Consider the following 20,715-nt stretch of genomic DNA (forward strand, 5'->3'; position numbering starts at 1 on the left):
TTTTAGGATTAAAAGAATGGTTAGGTATTCTTCACGTTTCCTTTGTTTTTGCATATCAATAGGGTGGGAAAATATTTATTTTGTGTTTTTTTTTATATATATTTTTTATTTTCTTTTTGCATGCCGATAGGGCTAGGAGAACGTTTTTATCCTTTAGTTTATTTTATGTAAGTTTCTAGGTGTTTTATTCTTTTTTGTATATTGATAGGATTATGAGTTTCTTTACATTTATTTTTTCATGTTAGTAGGATTAGGGGATGTTTTTTTTTTTTTTTTTATATATATATCATGATCGCTATGCTCGAATTGGATTTACATGATTTGTGATGATATTCAAGCTCATCTATTATTTTGAGAATTGGTTAAATGTGAATTTTTCTCAAATTTTGAGATTTTGTATGTATTGGTATTGGTTAATCTCCAATTTGGCAAGTACGATGATATGGAGTCTTTCATTGTTATCGTGTTACTTTCTAATTTGGTGATTCGTCATTACTTTATAATTTTCTAATTCAGAAATTTTTATTCATGATTTTATTTTGAAAAATCGATATTCGGAATGTTCTAATATGAGAATTGCATGATCTTCTATTTTGGGAAAACATATATTTCTAAGTTTCTATTTTAGAAATTTCACGTTTTGACAATTTCCTAATTTAGAAAATTTTATATTTTTCTATTTAAAAGTTCATGTTCATAGATTTGAAAATTTTTAATTCGAAAATCTTTTATTTTGAAAAATGTATCTTTTGAAATTTCTAATTTGAGAATTTAGCATATATCTCTTGAATTCTAATTTAAGAAATTTTACGTTCCTAATTTAGAAATATTATAAGTCTCAATTTGGCAGGTTTCTATTTTGTAATCTTCCCATTTAGAATATTCTCATGAGTTTCTATTTTGGACAGTTTGGAAAATACTTGCAGGTGGAATTTCTTAATTGATTTCAGGTCATGGAGCTAATTAAGGCTTTTTCAAATCCTTCTATATTTTGTGGGATTTTAAAGAATAATCATATAACAGTTGGGACAATTTTTAGCCATAGGATTTGTTTGAAAAATCCAACATAAATTGATGATGATGATTGGACTGTGACTTTGACCGTAATCTCTGTATGTTGACCATAGGATGATTTTGGATTGTACTAGAGACCAATCATCTTGATCGGGCGGGTTCGATGCCTAATACCTTCCGAAACCTGTAATCTGACCCCTTACCCATCTCTTTGATCCGTGGATCGACCCATATCCATTTGGAGTTATTTATGGTTCCTAGACCTAAATTAAGTGGCGACTCAATTTCTCAAAAGTCCCCCATTAATAAATCGGACCCTTATCCACTATTTAGTGAAGAAGGGTCGAGGTGATTTCAGAGATAAAGGGGTGATGATTTTTTTTTTTTAGAAACAAATTGTGTTGTTTTTTTTTTTTTTTTTTTTTTTTTTTTTACGATTTTTTAAAGGAATCATTTCCTTATCACGAACAACATTAAAAAAAACAATTTTTTTGTTTCTTAATGTATCACTCACAAACAATTTATTTGAGAAGAAGATGAAAAATAAAAAATTATTTTCTGCTAACGGCACACCACGCATAAAAATAATTTTTATCTTTTTCATTTTTTTTTTTTACGATTTTTTATTGGAATCCTCTCCTCATCATGAACAACATTAAAAAAAAAAGTAATTTTTTTATTTCTTAGCGCATCACTCACAAATAATTTATTTGAGAAGAAGATGAAAAATAAAAAATCGTTTTCTCCTAACGGCACACCACATATAATAATAATTTTTATTTTTTTTGAATTTTTTTTTACAATTTTTTATTGGAATATTTTCCTCATCACGAACAACATTAAAAAAAAAAATTTTTGTTTCTTAGCGCATCACTCTCAAATAATTTATTTGAGAAGAATATGAAAAATAAAAAATCATTTTTTACTAACGGCACATCACGCATAAAAATAATTTTTTTTTTTGTGATTTTTTATTGGAATCCTCTCCTCATCACGAACAACATTAAAAAAATAATTTTTTTTCTTAACGCATCACTCACAAATAATTTATTTGAGAAGAAGATGAAAATAAAAAATCATTTTCTGTTAATGGCACACCACGCAGAAAAAAAAATATTTTTTTTATTTTAAAATTTTTTTCCTAGAATTCTCTCCTCATCACGAACAACATTAAAAAAAGTAATTTTTTTATTTCTTAGCACATCACTCACAAATAATTTATTTTTACAATTTATCACCCATGCATAGTAACGTGCTAAAAATTACAAAATTCCAGGACTCTCACCCCAACCACCATCATTCCATCCTCCATTCATATGTCACTTTGAATCTTTCATTGTTTAGAGTCATCTCAAAATGACCCTAGATTGAATCATAAAAAAATATATGCCAAATCAAAGTATCCAAAATCGAATCAAAGGATCCCAAAGGATAATACAAACCCAAAAAATAATCCAAAAAATGGGTCAACACCGATTTTTCCACATCATCATTCTCTCAATATCTTGCAATAATTAGAGTCATCCCAAACGACCCTAAATTGAATCATAGCTAATAATATTCCATAATAATATGCTAAAAATGATGCTGAGAGAATATAATACAATCCCAAAAATAAACGAATCAAATAAACTAAAAATAAACAAAACAAATTCACAAAAAAACTAGGTCTAAATGGCAATCTTTCCATACTTGGGGCTTTTCAATTTTGATCCTCAATAGTCCCCAGTGGAGTCGAGGGCGCTTTTAGGGGCCTTTTGGTCATTTTTATGATTTTTTTAGATTTTTCTTGAATTTTTTTGTTTTCTTCGATTTGAGTCTCGTTAGACTCAAAATCACATTCTAAATGCAATGGAAGTACTTTTGAGATTTTTCGGAGGTTCAAAATTTATGAGGGATATTTTTGTCATTTTGGTGATTTTTACAAAATTTTCTTGAATTTCTCTGTTTTCATCGATTTGGATCTCGTTAGACTCGAAATCATATTCTGACTGCAATGGAGGTACGTTCGAGATTTTTCGGACGTCCAAAATTTATTAAGGGTATTTTCATCATTTTAATGATTTTGACAAATTTTAGTGTGAGATTTCTTTCAGTTCCTGTGTGATTATTTCTAAGTTCTGAGGTTGTATTTTTCTAGTGTAGTGTGATCTCTAATTTATCGAACTGTGTATCGAACCTAAGCATACGTGCTTGTTAAGTCAGGTATAAGATGTAGTAATCTTAAGCGTGCGTAAACTTCTATGTCGAGTCATGACGAGTAGGGGGGATGAAAAGACTAGAAACAAAATGAATCAAGAACAGTACTCACAGGCTTTTGAGTTCTTTATGCTCATCATTAAGAATCTACAACAACCAGGTGACGAATTGTCGAATTAGGCAGATGCAAAAAAATGGGGTGTCTATATAGATGTAATCGTCATCATCATCGACACATCCTTCGACAAGTACTCCTTCGATATCGTTCCTATTTCAAGTGATAACATTATCATTTGAATTAATGGCATTTTGATGCAATCTTGGCTCATTATCTTGAAAAGATTCTGTTATTACATCACCTTCCGGCTCCATATTGTATAAGTCTCATGGTTATGTATTTATTACAATACGCCAATCACAATAAGTGTTGTCTTTTATATAAAAAAACTTGTTGTGCTTGATTTGCAAGAATATATGGTTCGTTTGTAGTTAAGGTCCATGTAACATTCACACACTTGATACCATATTCATCTTACTTAAACCTCCCATGATTTATGACTTAGGTATATACAGTACCTCAAAAACCACACATACCAGGAAAAGATGAGATAAACCCTTGTGAGGAACCAACGAGGGGGCTTGAATTCAAGATCTTTCCCTTGTTAGAGGGATGCCTTCGTCATTATCCATGGTGTTGAAAATGAATGGCTATCAAACTCTAAAATTTAAAATTAAAATTCAACGGTGATAGTTAAGTTTTTTATTTTTACAATCATGTGACATCAGATCATGTTTTTTAATGTCACAAGATGATGCGGTTAGGAAACTTTCCTAGTTTTTTCTTACTTTTCAAACCTTTGAGTCGGATCCCCATCCTTGTAAATGATTAAATATTGATAATACCTTCAATTCTTTTAATTAAATACCCACTATATCCCCTTTATGTTTTCAACGAAAATAGATGTCGAGGGGAGATATGAAATAACATGTATTGATTTAAAGAAGAGAGATTTAACCAGCAAACCTAATTGTTGCATTTTTATTACAAAAACTCCATTGGAGTTCTGACAACTCCGAGGGAACCTTACTTTATGAAACTTGTTACCCACCTAACCTCACTTTATTACGTTCGTTGTCAAGCAGACCCTGAAGTGGGAATCCACATCATAAAATTCAAATTTATGAGATTAATTCGTTACTTAACATTCCTTGAAGTGGATTCTAACTGTAACAATTTGTGGCATCCAAAAACATGATATGATATTATAGGGTTATAAAGGGCAAGATTCTAAGAACTTAAAAAAAATTCTAAAAGAACATTCATTTTCAATATTTAATTGTAATTTTTAATTTGTAATAGATAAGTCTCTCCTTATAAATTTCTTTTAAAGAATTGGGAGTATTTCAGATATTTAATCTTTGTAAAAAATATGGGTCCTACTTTAAGTGTAAATGCGGGAATCGTAGATTTTTTCCCTTAGGATACACAACTGCATATGTTTTATGGGGATGTTCAGTTGTGTATCCTAGGGAAAAAAAATCTACGACTCTTGTGACTCTTATAGGATACACATCAGTTGAGCTTCTGAGCCACCATATAAAGTTGAGTTAGAAAATCACACCAAACTTGATAAGGTAAGTGCGTTCTTATAATAAAAATACAACACATCAGTCTACCCAGACACGAGGTGGCAAAAATTACAACCTTTTAAAATTTGGAAAAAAATATTTTTTGGAGCTACCATCCCACTCCAATTTCAGTAGAACCCCTTCTTTTGAATTACACGTGGCATTTTCAAAGAGATATGGAGAAATGTAGGGGTGTAGAATAAATTAACGAAACACGCGTCTGATAACGAAGAGTCTTCTCCAAAATTTTGAAGCGACCTCACCCTTTAAAGTCGGATTCATACCGTTTTTCATTTATTTTCTTGTCGTTTTTTCGTATTTCCCGCCAAACATATAAGGAAAGAAATGCTAAAAAGGAAAGAAACTTAATGAATATTAACTCTACTCTCGTCTCTCGAGACTAGACAGCTAATTCTCCTGAAAATAACCGAAAAATCAGAGAAAAAACAACAACAGAATATATCTCTCAAACCCTCACTTTCTCAAAACCGTCCGTCATCCAAACCCAACATCAAGAACGAAGAGCAAGAAATGAAGAACAACAAACCAGATTCTCCTGAAAATAGCCCAAAAACCAGAAAAACAGCAACACCAACAGAATATATTTCTGAAACTCTCAGTAAAATGGCTGTTTCTCAAGACCCTCCATCATTGAAACCCATCAACAACACCAACATCCAGAACGAAGAGCAAGAGATGGAGAACAACAAGCCAGATTCTCCTCAACAACTCCCCAATTCTTCTTCACCTCCCAAGAACAGTCAATCTTCAGGACTTGTGTATGTTCAAATCTTCAAATATATCTCTGAAACCCTAACTAAAATGCCGGTCTCTCAAAACCCTCCATCATGGAAACCCAACACCCAGACCGAAGAGCAAGAGATGGAGAACAAAAAACCAGATTCTCCTGAACAACCCCTAGTTCTTCCCAGTTCTTCTACACCTTCGAAGAACACCCAATCTTCAGTAATTGAAACTGTTCAAATCTTCAAATATTGCCACCAGGTTAGTTAAATTGTACCCTAGAAAAACCCAAATCTTGTTTCAGTTTTAATTGATTTTCTTGGTTGATCTAATTTTCAGTATTTGACTTTCTGTGGTGGTAATTTTTTTTGGATTGTCTGTTACAGTGTCGGCAAAGAACAATGAAGTTCGAGACTTGCAAGAATCAGAGAAATCACAAACCTTGCACTATTAAATTTTGTAAAAAGTGTCTCTTCAACAGGTTTTAGATCCTTATTTTATACATTTTTTCTGCAATTTTTTATTAAAGTTTTTTTTTTTTTTTTTTTAAATTCTCTTATAATGTGATTTGGGTTGGTGTTGAACAGATATGGAGAGAAAGCAGAAGAGGTTGCTCTATTAGATGATTGGAAATGCCCCAAGTGTAGAGACATTTGCAATTGTAGTTGCTGCATGTAAATGCTTGTTTTTGCCAATAAACAGTGAATTTGCTTCTTCTTTTTTACATGTTAAAAATTTTGCTTTTTTTTTTTTTTTTTAAAGTAGCAAAATCAAACTCTTATTGCCATGGGAGTGATTTTTGATCCATATGTGTTGTTTTGTTATTATATATGCCTTTGGGATAGCTCTTGAATAGCCATCTAATTGGATCTACAAAGTGATTCAATCATTCTTGATTTTATATTTTAGGGTTACTTCAGTAGGTTTTAGGTACAATTTTGCAATTGTCGAATCTAATTTGAAGTCCAAAAAGGCAGGAAATTTTTAAAATATAATAAAAATATTGTTTTCTTTATTTATTTATAATTTCCTTTATATAATACTATATACTACGACAAAAAAAATAAAAAAATTATTTATAAATCAAATCAATTGAATGATTTGCTTTGCATACACGATGATTTTGAATTTAATTCAAAGTATTCCAACTATGCTAAATGCTAACAACAAAGAAATGGAAACAAAGAAGTTTACAAAAATGTTGCTTAATTAATAAAATAAAGAAGTAAAGATGAAACAAAATATAAAATAAAGAAGAGATAGAAAAGTATATTATTTAAGAAAAAGAAACATATAAAAAATAAGAGTCGTAAGCCTCAACCAAAGAGGCGTAGGCCTCACATTAAGGCGTATCCTCTCTACACGTCTATTGGTTTGAAGGGTGAGCCTTAGTTGCTTTTATGTTTCAACCTTCTTCAAGGCATTCTTAATGAGCTTTATCCTGAGGTGAACCTCAAGGAGTAAGCTTCACACACCTCTAAAAACAATGATTTCATAACTGTCCCTTTTAACTAAAATATGGTGATTTGAAGTTTTGAACAATTGGTCATGATTATCATTAGAAATATTCATTGAGAATGTTAAAAAAAAATCTATTTTATAGGAAGAGAAAAGGGAGCCTACCTACCGGTCCTCTTGTTCATACTGCAAAGGCAACTGGGTTTTCTTCAGTCCATGAAATGCTAATTGCGAATACGGCTGTAAAGGATGCGAGTGCCTCATCGGAAAATCCGTCTATTTCTAACAAGGTTTGATTGATTCGCCACGTTAAGTTGGTTGGCCCTTGAAGTGTTTTATTGGTGGGCTTGCTATCTTCCACCTTTTTATTAATTCATTCTTGTCTAACAGGAATTGGTAGTAGTTTCGCCGAGAAAAGTTGGGGAGGAAAACTCTTTTAGTGGAAACGGTGATTCATATTTGGAACTGAAGTCTTTAATATCAGAAGATGATGGGATGAATATTGATGTAAGCAAGAGGAAAAATATAAGCCAGAATGATAGTAATGAGGATGGAGCTCAATCTGAGAAGACCTCTAAGAAATCTCATAATTATGAGGAAATCACTTTTGACCTCGAGAAAAAAGAAGAGAAGATAGTTGGAAATGAAAACAGTGGCATATCAGAGATTATGAGCCCAAAGAAATGTCAAACTCCAAATGAAAGTGCACCAAATCTCATTAAGAAAGAGCAGACAATAGCTAAAGGGAATGACAATGGTCTATTAGATGAAGAGAATAACTCATGGCCAGCTTGTGATGACGAGGTTCCAGGATTGCAAGAATTTGAGAGGAATGGCAACACAAATACTGAAGCCTATATGCCACTCCCCCAGGGAATTGATCTAACAACTGTGGCTGGCATTGACTTACCAGCTCAAGATGTTGGTTATGCCTTGCAATTTCTAGAATTCTGCAAGGCTTTTGGAGAGGTAACTATAACTTTGGTTATATCTAGCTTTGGGTTTGAAAATGAAAGGAAGATTTGATGTTTTACTTGAAAGACATATTATTTTCAGTTTTTTAACTAAAAAAGCCAACTTCGTTCAGATTCTAAACTTATGTTGCTAGTTTTGGTTGTCATTTTGCATAGTAGTTGTTAAGCAGATTATTTTTTGCTCTTGTTTTATCTTTAAATTGGCAAGAGCCTTTGGCTTTGCAATTACATCTTCTACTATCCTTCTGCCGTTGATTTCTATTAATGATTACTAGCCGAACGTCTCGGAAATTGTTTAATTTGCAGTTCCAAGTTATTTTTTGTGTTTGAAAAGAAGCGAACATATGAGAGACATGATATTTTCTTGGTCTGAAGAAGCATGATTGTGTGTACTATTACATGAGGTGGATTTCCCTTTTAAAATGTCTTTTTTACTTTCTAGGTCTTTAATTTGAAGGAGGGCCTGCCTGAATCTGTTCTTCGAGAATTAACACATGGGTATTTACGTTGTCGAGGAGAGAATTCTTCAATCCTTCAGTTTCATGTCCAATTGCTATCTTTGATGCAAAAGGACTCTGGAGCAGGGTATAATTCTTTGCCCATGTGATTTTATGAGCATAAAAAATTTTATGAGCTGATTAGATGTATATTTTTCTTGCTTTTAGACACCTTTTCAGTCCAATCAGTGAAAATTCATGGTTGCAAGTCCTTGGAAAATTCTTATCTGAGTCCCAATGGGAATTAGAGGATTTTTCTGTGAAGTGTTTTGATGAGGGATTTGATGGATACAACAAGCTAGACCTCTCGACAAAGCTAAAACTATTGAATTTTCTATGCGACGAAGCTCTTAGAACCCAGTAAGTGATAAAGGCAGCTTATCTTGCATCACTTCTTTTCCCAGTTATTCCTCTTTTTAGATAGTTCACATAATATTTCACCCATTTTTCAGAGAAATACGTAGTTGGATTGAGAAACAAAACTCAGAATATATTGACAGCAAGAAGGCATCAAAAAGAAAAGTAGTTGCTGCAAAAGATAAGGTAACAAATCTTGTGAGCATAAAATTAATATTGATTTCTTAGTGTTTCTTCTAAAACTGGAATTTTGCACAGGAGAAATCCTTAAAGCAAAAGATGAAGGATGAGATAGCAAATGCTGTCCTGAAAAATGGTGCTCCACTTTCTATTTCAGAGCACGATAATCTTGTTTTGAAAATGAAAATTGAAGTCGCGGAAGCTCATGCTGAGATACTAGAAGCAAAAAGCATGGCAACTAAGAGTATGTTTTGAATCTATTGGCTCTCTTCAGCAAATTTGTTGACTTAGTTTTGCTTATAATATATTTAATTTCAGTATAATTCACTTGACTCGTATATATAAACTTAGCGTACATCCTGCATTAACAATGAGGGCTAGGTTTCATTATTTTTGCCTACAAAATTTGTTGACATGGTAGCAACAGATTACCAAATTGAAGCTTGCAACCATGCACTGTTTCTTTTAACCTGGTGCACTTATATCAAGTGTGAAAGGCTAGATTAACTAGCTAATGAGGAAATTTCTCTTGATTACTTTAAGATAAAATAAAATTATGTTACATATGAAGAATCAAAATTAATTTTTCTCTTCATGCAAGAGAGATTTGTATGGAAGTACAGCATACCATATATTCATTTATGATATTTGATGTTGGGTCACATTTTTTCTATTGCCATTATGTTATTCATAATCAACTTGTACAATTGGTAACAAGAGACTTGGCTCCGGAAAAAATGGAATGGAGTAACATTATTCCTTTAAATGATTGCAAATATTTGTAATAATGCTTGGTTGTTTTTGTTGTTGTGTAACTAGTTCAGTCGGTAGTTGTACACATGCCCATGGTTGTTCTGCATGGTATGTTGTATTGATGTAACTATTAGCTTAATAAGTTAGCTCCATCTTTTCTTCCCTTCTCTACTGAATTGTATCAAATAAAAAAAAGGAGGAAAAGACTTTCATCTGCAACCTGCCAAGTACAAGACTGGTCGTTTCTACTAGGAAAGTGGGGCAATGTCTTCCCCTTATGGGTGCGCTATTTGGAAAGGGGTTTATAGGTTTTTACCGGAGTTTCATAAGAGAGTCATTTTTAGGATCGGATGCATGATAGGCTTAGATTTTGGGAAAATCGTTGGTGTGGAGTATTGCCACTGAGATCCCACTTTCATAATTTGTTTTCACTCTTCTAAGCAAAACGCAATTGTGAGAGATCTCATGGTCCAATTTGGAGAATCATGTTTCTTGGCATCTTGGTTTTAGAAGGAGCTTTAATGACTAGAGGATTCAAGAGGTGGCCCATCTTATGGATCGGTTACCCAGCACAAATTTGGACTACTCATCGTAGGATTCACATGGTTGGGAAGGTTGCGAAAATGGTGATTTCTTTGTTCAATCTTTTTATTCTTCCTTGGTCCCCAGTAACTACTCTTCTTCTCCTTACTTTCAATATAGGGCCCAAAAGTTCCTTAAAAAATCTCTTTCTTTGTGTGGACAACGACCCCATGAAAAAATTCCTATTGCAGATATCTCTTTCCTATCAAGTTATAAGTAGGAAGTTGAGTGTATCCTTTCGGGGCTTCCCCCAATGTAGCTTCTTGAACTCTTCAGTTAGAGGAATAAAGAGATCAGTTTGGTGTATGCCCTGTAGGAGAGTCCAAATGTCCCTTTTGAGGGGGTTAGGGGGGTAACGTTCCTTGGAAGGGAAAGGGAGTCACCCCTTCCCTCACCCGACCACTATTCCTTGCCAAAGGAATAGAGTAAAGGTCCAACTTACTCTATTAGCAAAACGAGTTGTAAGCCCATATTTGCTATATTTAGAATGCGAGTTCAAAGCCTCATACGTGGGGCCTTACTTAAGCGAGTGTAAACTCACGATTTAACGCTCTCAAAGGTCTCTCTGAGGAGGCCTAGCTAATAGGTAGCTACTCCCCCTAAGGTGTTAGGGGGAACGTCCTTATTCTTAGTAGCTTTAGTGCTAGAGTAGTTAGAGTGAGAAGCGCACCTCTTGATGGTTCCAAAGGAAGCTTCAAGTGTAAGTGTAGTTGTCATTCTTTACCGGACCGCCTATTCCTTTTTTTCTTTTTTCTTTTTTGATCAGTGAGCTAAGGCTATTAAGGGCCCCACCTTGATTGATTAAATGCTGTTAACGCCGAAAAAAAACAGACATTGAGATCCTCCATGAAGATGTGATACAAATCCACGAGAACATTTAAATAATATAAAATAAGGTCTAACTTTAAAGGTTAAGTATCTATTATCCCCCCCCCCCCCCCCCCCACCTTAGCGAGGGCTCACTCAGCTCTGCTTCTTCTTGGGGGTTGTAAGGGGGAGCCTCAAAAACGTCTAGGATCGTAACTTCTGTGAATGTTTGTTTCTAATGCAAATCCAATGGGGAATTGCCAATCACTCACTTATTCATTGTGCCTTTGCTATAAAGGTCTGGAATGGAATCATTTTTTTCTTGTTATTTAAGTTCTCTCGACCTTGTTTCAAAGTTGGCATCTTAAAGAAAGCTCTAAAAAGAAAAAAAGAAAAAAAAATTGGTTTCTAATCCGTTTTCCATGTGCTGGGGCATTTGGTTGGAACAAATTAGTAGAGTATTTGAAGGGAAAGAACACTCCTTTCATGTTGTGATTGGGGATATTGTTAGGTTGATCTCTTATTGGTCTAGTTTTTTGAAAAATTCAAATTAAAGGAACCTTTTTTGAAGATTTTATGTTTAGATGGGACAAGCTAGTCGAGTCGTGAGGAGTTGTTTTCTGCTTTTGCTACCTTTTTTTGTCTTTCTTATTGCTGGTTGTTGGGTGGCTATCTTAGCCACCCTTTCTTTATTTTTCTCTTATTAATAAAATTTTCTTTAACAATAAAAAAAAAGTTTTATCAATTCCCTTGAAAAATTGCCCAAATTCCAGCCAAATGCAAAGTACTAAAGACAAGTCCTCTTTGAGTCTTGGAATACATAAAAAGTTTTTTAAATTTCTTTTTACAATTGATCTTCAAAACAATGGTGCCCAAAGACCTAAAATAATAATAATAAAAAAAAGCAATGATAAAAGCTCAGCAAAAAAATATATTAATCCTTCTCTTTCCAGATAATCCAACAATCTTTTTGGTAGATTTTTGAAATTTGTTTATACTATTAAAATATGGTATCAATGCTTCCCTTATATTTAATATCACATCTAGTCAATGTAGTCAAGTGCGAAAGTTGCAAAGGCCTCTTAGTGCTTGAGGCGCATTCTTGAATAAAGCAAGGCATGATAAAATTATAATTTAATTATAAAATTCAAAAAAATTAAATAGTGAAAGATATGTTTTAGATATTTTTAATTATAACATGTATAAATATGAATTTTAGAAATAAGGTAAAGTATTTGTTCAATACTTCAAAAAAAAGAACAAGGGTCGAGAGTAACAGAAAAATTAGATAGGAAGAACAAGAAGAGAAGAAGTATAAGCAGGCCAATATCATTTGTTATTGTTGCTACAACACAACAACAATTAGGGCTGTTAAAGGGCGGGTTTAGTTTGGGATTGGTTGAGCCCTAACCTAGCACTAAAGAGTCGGGTTGTATCTTTGACCAACCCTTTACCCCTAATGGGCTCAAGCCAAATAAAAATGACAAAATGTAAAATTAAACATTTTAAGTGGTAAAAAATGTACTTGCCAAATAAATCTTTTAGTATGTAAAGACTATACAAATAAAATACATTAATTTTATTCAATTTTAAGTGAGGTGTGCATCTGGTTTGCCTTGCACCTTGACCGAGATGCAATCAAGGCGTGGGCCTTGGTATTCGTCACTTATAATGCCTCGCTTCACATTTATTTGGGAGCCTTCAGTCCACCCTACCTTGAGGCACATCAAGGTGCTCGGGTTGATTACACTGCATCTAGCTAGTAATGCCATCAATGTCTTTAGCATGGGATTTTAATTAGATTCTTCAAATGTTGCCGATATTTTGAATTCTACCATATAAAATTTTTCATTTCTATACTTTTTCCATTACTTCCAATATATAGCAACATTTTAAATGCTATTAAGGTGCCAGTAAAAATGTGCCTGGAGTAAGACATTTCCTCATTTGCATTATGTTAAATACTCTCATTATGTGGAAACTTGCAAATGATGGTGATTATGTAATAGAAATTGAATTAACCAATGTGACAGAAAATAGTTGTGTTACGAAAATTGAGTCAATTTATTACAATTTGTTTATAAAATATGAGAACAACACAGATTGGATGTTCACATAAAATATAAGATCTTAAATTGAAAATACAAATATGCATTTGGACAAGCATAGTGTCACCTTGGCATTTCCAATTTCCAATTTTTTTCTGGGGACATGCTACTTTATGACATGGCACAACACTTCTATGCATTTTCTAGATATGGTAGAATCAATTTCCCTTATTAAAAAAAATAAAAATAAAAAATTAACGTTAGGATTGTGTATCATGAACTTTAGTTACTTGAGTATTTATTCAACTCAATTTTCCTTCCTTTCTTACAAAATATTAAATTACAACTTAGAATATATGTTTTACCATTAATTTAATGCTTGTATGGTAATGATTGTTTGCAACACAACCACGGATCAAATCAAAGATTCTTAATCTACATATGCATATAAAATATGTATCTTTTTTGCATTGATAAAAAAGAAAACTTAAGTTACTTTGTTTATTGATGCTCCATTCACATGTAATTTCACACCCATTAAAGAAAATAATGGATGAAAATTCCTTGTTTACTTGATCAATGAGAGAAATCTCTCACATGTATGCATGAAATTAAATAAAATGAAAGAAAATTATTTAAACTAATTTAGTTAATAGGGGATGATATCTTCTTTTAATGCATGTACACTAAGTAAGGCAAACATGATTTATAAAAATTATTTTTCCATTGTGAAGAAATCACTTACATAAATGTATGCATCATGTTATTATCTATATATATATATATATGTGTGTGTGTGTGTGTGTGTGTGTGTGTGTGTGTGTGTGCACAATCTTCAGTTTTTGGGGTTAAGGCGGTAAAAGACAAAAGATAATAAAGTTGGAGGGGTATTATTGAAAAAAGGGAGAGGAGGAAAGAGAATAATGTTGGAGGGGTACTATTTGAAAGGAGTATAAGAGAAAAGATAATAAAGTTGAAAGAATACTCTTGCAAAGGGAGGAGAGAATGAAATAATTTCATTATTCCTCCAAAACATGTGAGATTGAATTTGAACTACTCTTATGAGTATAAATATTGGGGGAAGACAATCGGTGTATTTTATTATATATACTAGAGTTTGCACGATCATCTTCTTTATCTTTAAGGGGTAAAAGATGAAAGACAATAAAGTTGTAGGGGTATTATTGAAAAAAATGTTAGAAGGGTAGGCACAATCATCTTCTTTGAGGTTAAAGCGTGAAAAACGAAAGAAATTAAAGTTATATGAGTACTATTGGAAAGGGGTTGAAGAAGAAAGACAATAAAGTTGAGGCGTATGCTTGAAAAGGAAGGAGAGAGAAGGGAATAAAGGTAAATTATTTCTCAAGATTCATGATGGAATTAAATCCCAACCCCTACTCATGTGGGGGATTAACATTGGGATGAGAATTGTTGTAATTTATTAATATATATAGACTAGATTTTGTCTGTGACGGAGGCACGAAATCCTCTTGTGGTTAAAGGGTAAAAAATGAAAGAAAATAAAATTAGAGGCGTATCATTGAAAAAGTGAGGAAAAGAGAAAAGCCAGTAAAGTTGGAGGGGTATTATTGAAAAAATAAGTGAAATGAAAAATCAATATATAAAGTTAAAAGGGCTATTATTGAAAAAGTGGGTTAAAGAGGAAAGACAATAAAGTTGGTGGTATTCTTTGGGAAAAGGGGAGAGTAGAGTTGAAGTTGTCCTTTTGATACATTCTTTATAGGGGATAAATATTGAGGAAGGAGGGGGGCGGCATTCCTTATTTATTATATAGATATAGATATAGATATGTTTAACTTCTAAATTATTTCGAGGAAATTCATTATTAATGCACACATGAAAAAATTATCTTTATTGGAAAAACACAAACGTGCATGTGATTTTTAAATTATCGAGGCCATAATATGCATATAAAAACACAATTCAATATTTGATTTTTATCTTTTTGGGAAAATTCTAACATATATTAATAAGTATAGGATCTGGGGTGCAATTTACATGGACTAAGGTTGTATGCTTAAACCCAGTGCTATAACACAAGTACCATTGCACCATGCTCCACCCCATTAAAAATAAATTAACCCACACATCTAGTCACATTGTGATCCTTCCATAGCATGCAAATATCCTAGTAGATGTTCAATAATCTAGATCATATAAATATTTTTTCACTTGGAATTTCACACCTTGACACTTGGCACTCATTCCACGTGTCAGCATAACAATAGCATTGATCTTTTTGAGATTAAATATGAATAAGGCATGCTAATTGAACTATCTTATCTACTTCGTTGAATGGAAGTTCCAGCATGCTTTTCTAAGCTTAACAAATCCCATTTGTTGAAAGAAAAAGAATTTCAGGTGCTCTTTTTCCAGAAGTGTTTCCATGTTAACTTCGCCTCAAATGGTTTTAATTTTGTATACAAATGGGCTGCATAAATGGAAAACTTATATTTCTTTGATTTAGAAATTAAATTAACATTTCTTTGTTATTATATCCATAGATAAAGTGAGGTCAGATGCTGTTAGAACAGAGTCCATTCTTTTGGATGGTAATGGCCATGCATTTTGGAGATTGGAAGGCTATTCTGATGAACCACATATATTGCTTCAAGGTATGTCTAAACTGCATTATCTTAATGTTTGAATCTACAATAAAATTTCACATTCAATCTTTTTTTGCACACAGATATTGGAAGCTGGGACTCTGTTACACCTCAAGACAAGTGGTTCACCTATGATTCTGAACAGTACAAGACAGTTGAGGATTTTATTTCTGCTAAAAGGTGAGTATTATTCATCTATGCAGTATATATTTTTGGCACTTGTCCAGTCTAATTTGTATTTGCAATATTGTTGATGCTATAGGTTAACGACACGAGGATTAGTTAAATCTTAATATCAATCTATGGAGTATATCATATAGAGTTTAGTCATGGTTGATGTAATAGTAGAAAAGCATGCAACATCTGATTCTAATGTCACACTGTTCTTGCAAAGTGCCAACTTTGCTAAGTTTATAAGATGTGTGAAGTGTTGTTACCATGTCCTAGGTTAAGACCTTCTTGAACTAAACTTTACATTGCTGACCACTAACCCTTTACATATAAAAAATGAAAGATGATTTTCAAGAGTTATAATGGTTGCTTCACAAATGTGAGTGTGTTGGTTTTGACGTTAAAGGCAAAGAAAAGGAACGTTACCTTTTGATTATGGAGTTCATTCTCAATAGTGTAATTGTTATTATATCTCATTTAAAAATGATGTCTACAATATTTTTATTTATTTTGCTAGGCAACAAGGGAATTGTGTTCCTCGTGAATGTGGGTTCAAAAGGTTTTGAACCTAGGTTGTGGAAGCAACATTCCACATGCCTTACCAACTTAGCCGAGTTGGCACCTTCATGTTGTCTAGAATACATACCCATCATCTACCAAAAATATATGTTGTTGGATATTCTGATTTTGGTTTATTGAAACAATAAATTATAAGCAATAGTATAATGTAACTAATTCGAAGAAATTGGAAGAACTTATCGGTGACTAAGGCACGGAGAAGCCGTTGTCCTTAAAACCAATGTCACTCCCTTGGGAATGAATCCTTAGTGTAGTCGGTTGCATTCCCCCCCCCCCCCCCCTTGCGCACGCACTAAGATTTTCCTATAGGTTGGCCCCAAACACAATGGGCTGCAGTCCCATGGTACCTTGTACCCCCATGTGCGTGCGAGGCCTAGCCTCTTTCTCTCTTACACTCAAGCAATAGTGAGAGAGGTATCATTAATAAGTTGAAAAATATTTTTGGATTTATTCGATGTTGGACTAAAGAATAGAAGAGTTATCAATACAACTCTTATAACCAAAAGAGAATATTTGACTTTCAACTTAAATAAAAAAAAAAAAAAAAAAAACTCTTTAGTTTATGTTTCAACAAATGAGGAAAATTCTACTTTTTACAAGTAACACTCAAGAGGTCTTGAGTTCAAACCTTATCCTCAAAATATAGGAATAAACCTACGAATTTTACAATATATATATACATATTATGGTTTCAGTCCATCTTAAGAGGATTTTCTACAACTTTGAGCTTTCAAAAGGCACCCATGGATTTTCACTATTGGTTCTATTTCTTGGCTGTCATGAGATAAGGATATGATATTCCACTCCACTAGATTCAACATTGTAGGGATGGGATGCATACCTCTTACGCACAGAATAATAGTCAAACATGAGTTGTGTCATGTTGTTAATGGTTACTGAAATCTGAAAGACCCCAAATCCATCTTTGTCGGTGCTACACCGTGAAAAAAGCCTATATTTGATGGCCCAAGGCCATCGAATTTCATAAAATTTGACAGACCAAGGCGTCAAAATTTTTATTGTCAAACATTATTTTTCGACGGATCGAAACTATTAAGTTAATGAAGGATGAAAGAAAAGTGATGGCTCTAAGCCAACGAATTGGGGACCATTGAAAATTTCAATGGCCATAGGCCGTCAAAATTAGCTTTCTAAAATTTGTTGGCTTTGGCCCGTCGAATTTTCTTGTCAAAATTTTCAGTTTTCACATAGTGCTACTTGTGCAATCATATGATGATATCCATGCTTGGAGAGAAGATTTAGAGACATAGGAGATTCAAAGAATCTTGTGTATGATCCATATGTCTTCAACCTTCTTTTATATAGGTTGAGTTGGCTTGACTAGAGGATTTGATAGTTCAAGATAAATGATACAATCCCATGGTTGACTCGATTAAAAATGACTCTAGACAATGTAACTTGATATTGAACATGGACCATTTGATTTAAAAGAACATCTTATAAGGTAAAAAGAGTCGCTTCGCATCTTAACTATACGAACAGGTCTTGATGTTTATTCTTGAAGTTTCATCTTAGGTACCCACATATTAGTACTAGGGAGTACTCTAGTGTGTTAGGTTGGGTTGTATAGTAGTGTGGTTAGTTGCTATAGTTAGAAATCAGGATTAGGAATTTGATCTGTATTTGGATTGTGATGAATCTGTTAAGATGTGCATTGGTTGGTTTAGGAATTGATCAATAAATATGAAATATATTTTCATTTTGAGATTAATTAATGAAGAATCGACCAATTTTCATGAAAACACTAGGAGGCCTGCTTGCATATCTACTTTTGAAGCATACAAGTTCTGCAACCTTGAAGTTGTTTTTTTTTTTCATCATTTTCTTCCAAATTTTTCCTCCGTGATTTATACCCATATAAATTTTTGTCCTAAAATATTAGGTGTGATCTTATGTTTTAATGTATTACATATCTTAGGGAGGGCAAATCTACTAGGTGAAATTATTATTATTATTATTATTATTATTATTATTATTATTATTATCTGGAAAGAGATTTGTTTCATTCTCTCTTTCCTTTTTTTCTTCTTTTCTTTTTGTAGTATGAAGGGAAATTTCTGTGTGGCATTTTATACTCTACTCTGTTTATTTGTAGTATCAAATGTGATATATATCTTACATAAATATGAAATGGACCCAGTGATGTAGGAAACACCCCATTTGATCAAACATTAATTATCTATAAATCTAATTGCTGATTCCAATCCTTTGAAATGACCAAAATTTATTTATCTACCTAGGGAGTAAAATTCAATTTTTTTTAGTGTTAGTATTTTCATAGTTTATTATATAACCTTTTTTTTTTTTTTCATAATCTCTACTCACCAGTATTCTCGTTAGATGGCATTGGAATGCTTTAGGAAAGACAAAATTAGAAACAAATGCATTTGGGAAATTTTATGAGTATCTCCAACTGGTGATAAACTAAGAAAATTTGTTGTAATGGTTTTTGCATGTTCAACAAAGGTTGATTATAGCTTCAATTATAAGAAATATTCAAGTTGATGGCCCAAAAAGAGTGAAAAGTAGACTTGAAGGAATGTGGATGGAGATTGTGAAAGTAGATATGATCTCATTGCCGAACCATGTAAATCCTTGTGTGCAATTTTTTTCTCTTTCCAATTTTGGTTTTTCACACCAATAACAAAGAACATTGATTTGGACATAGTAGAATAGAGGAATTTAGCCAATCCCAAATCTTTGGATAAGGCTTTCTTGTTGAAGTTTGATGGCTTCACTAGAGAACATTTTAAAATTGTTGAAGTTGATGTCTGTTTCTTTGTTCTCATTCTTTAGCTGTCAAAAGTGAATATATTTTGATGATCAGATCTTATGATTGATTCATCTATTGTTAATTTGAAATTTACAAACTAACACCATTTCCTCTTTCTTTCTTGCCCAGGAATAAAAAGCCAAGAAAATGACAGACATGGCTGCTGCTGCTGTTGTTGTATTTACAATTTAACTGCTTTTAAATCAGGAACAATAGGCCTCACTTTTTTCATGATTGGCATGAAGATCTTACCAGTGTTCAAGGTACTGGTATTCTGAAATACATCAATAAAATGTTCAACAAATTTATGGGATTTTTTAAATTATTCAGTATAAGTTCAAAAAGTTTGTATTTCAAATGCTTCCAATATCATATATTATACATGTGATTTTTGTGTATCTAATTACAATTTTTTCAAATATGTTGTTACATTTTGTCCAAAGTTTTTTGAGTGGGTTTTAGCTTGCTTCCCATAAAGAACACTTTTAGTAGTGAAAAACATGCTTTACTCGCAAAAAGAATCAGAAGTTAAAGTTTCTTAGATTGGCTTTTGGATTCTTGCTTTTGCAGGAAATTGGTTGTGATGGAATTCACATTAAGTTGTATTTGTTTGCTTGAACGAATGAGTCTAGTCATAAGAAACTTGTAGGATGTGACAAAAATCGAAATCAGAATGGAGTATATCATATAGTGCCAACTTAGCTAAGTTTATAAGCGAGTGGCTCATTGTTCCCATGTCCTAGGTTTAGACCTTCTCCAACCCAACTTTGCATTGCTAACTACCAACCCTTTACCTATTTGATATAGCTGAGAATTGAACCAGCCAAGAGGGGGTGGCTAATAACAGACCCAAAGGAAAGAAATTAAGGGAAAAACTGATAGAAACAATGAGAACTATGAGCCCTAAGGTTGATTGAAAGTGTAATACCCTTGATCTAAAAACCCATGAAATTATTTTATAAGTAATACTCTTGAAAACATCTTTAATGGTGATATATTATAATCAATATTTTTGGTTTTAACATATGGTAGTTTCAAAATATACATTTCGATAATTTATTATGTTAGACAATTAGTTGTCAAAGTTTGAAGTCAACTTAATTATGAAACAAAATATTGATTAATGTCAAGTTTCCATTCATTGTTAAAATTAAAAAAAAAAAAAAAAAAATTATAAGATAAAAAGTGGTTATTAATATAGAATTTTGACTTTATATAATTAAGTAATTAATTAAAATGTATGCACCCAATAAATAAATATAGTAGATAACTTAGTAACTCAAATCAAAGAAGTCCTTGTGA

At 32.6% G+C, this 20,715-nt stretch overlaps 1 protein-coding gene across 1 annotated transcript; it reads left to right on the forward strand.

Annotated features, from left to right (window-relative positions):
- Positions 1-5,222: 5,222 nt before the first annotated feature.
- Positions 5,223-20,281, forward strand: LOC147394543 (uncharacterized). The gene is made up of 12 exons (XM_086454250.1): positions 5,223-5,847; positions 5,973-6,067; positions 6,174-6,260; positions 7,190-7,334; positions 7,435-8,013; positions 8,461-8,603; positions 8,684-8,875; positions 8,968-9,058; positions 9,131-9,296; positions 15,768-15,878; positions 15,953-16,049; positions 19,543-20,281. Exons 1-12 carry the CDS (start codon positions 5,374-5,376, stop codon positions 19,562-19,564), a joined length of 2,202 nt encoding a protein of 733 aa, XP_086310376.1. The 5' UTR covers positions 5,223-5,373; the 3' UTR covers positions 19,565-20,281.
- The last annotated feature ends 434 nt before the right edge of the window (positions 20,282-20,715 follow it).

The sequence above is a fragment of the Akebia trifoliata genome, chromosome 9 (genome assembly GCF_017979445.1).
Source record: "Akebia trifoliata isolate Shusen 1 chromosome 9, ASM1797944v1, whole genome shotgun sequence".
Classification (NCBI taxonomy): domain Eukaryota; kingdom Viridiplantae; phylum Streptophyta; class Magnoliopsida; order Ranunculales; family Lardizabalaceae; genus Akebia; species Akebia trifoliata.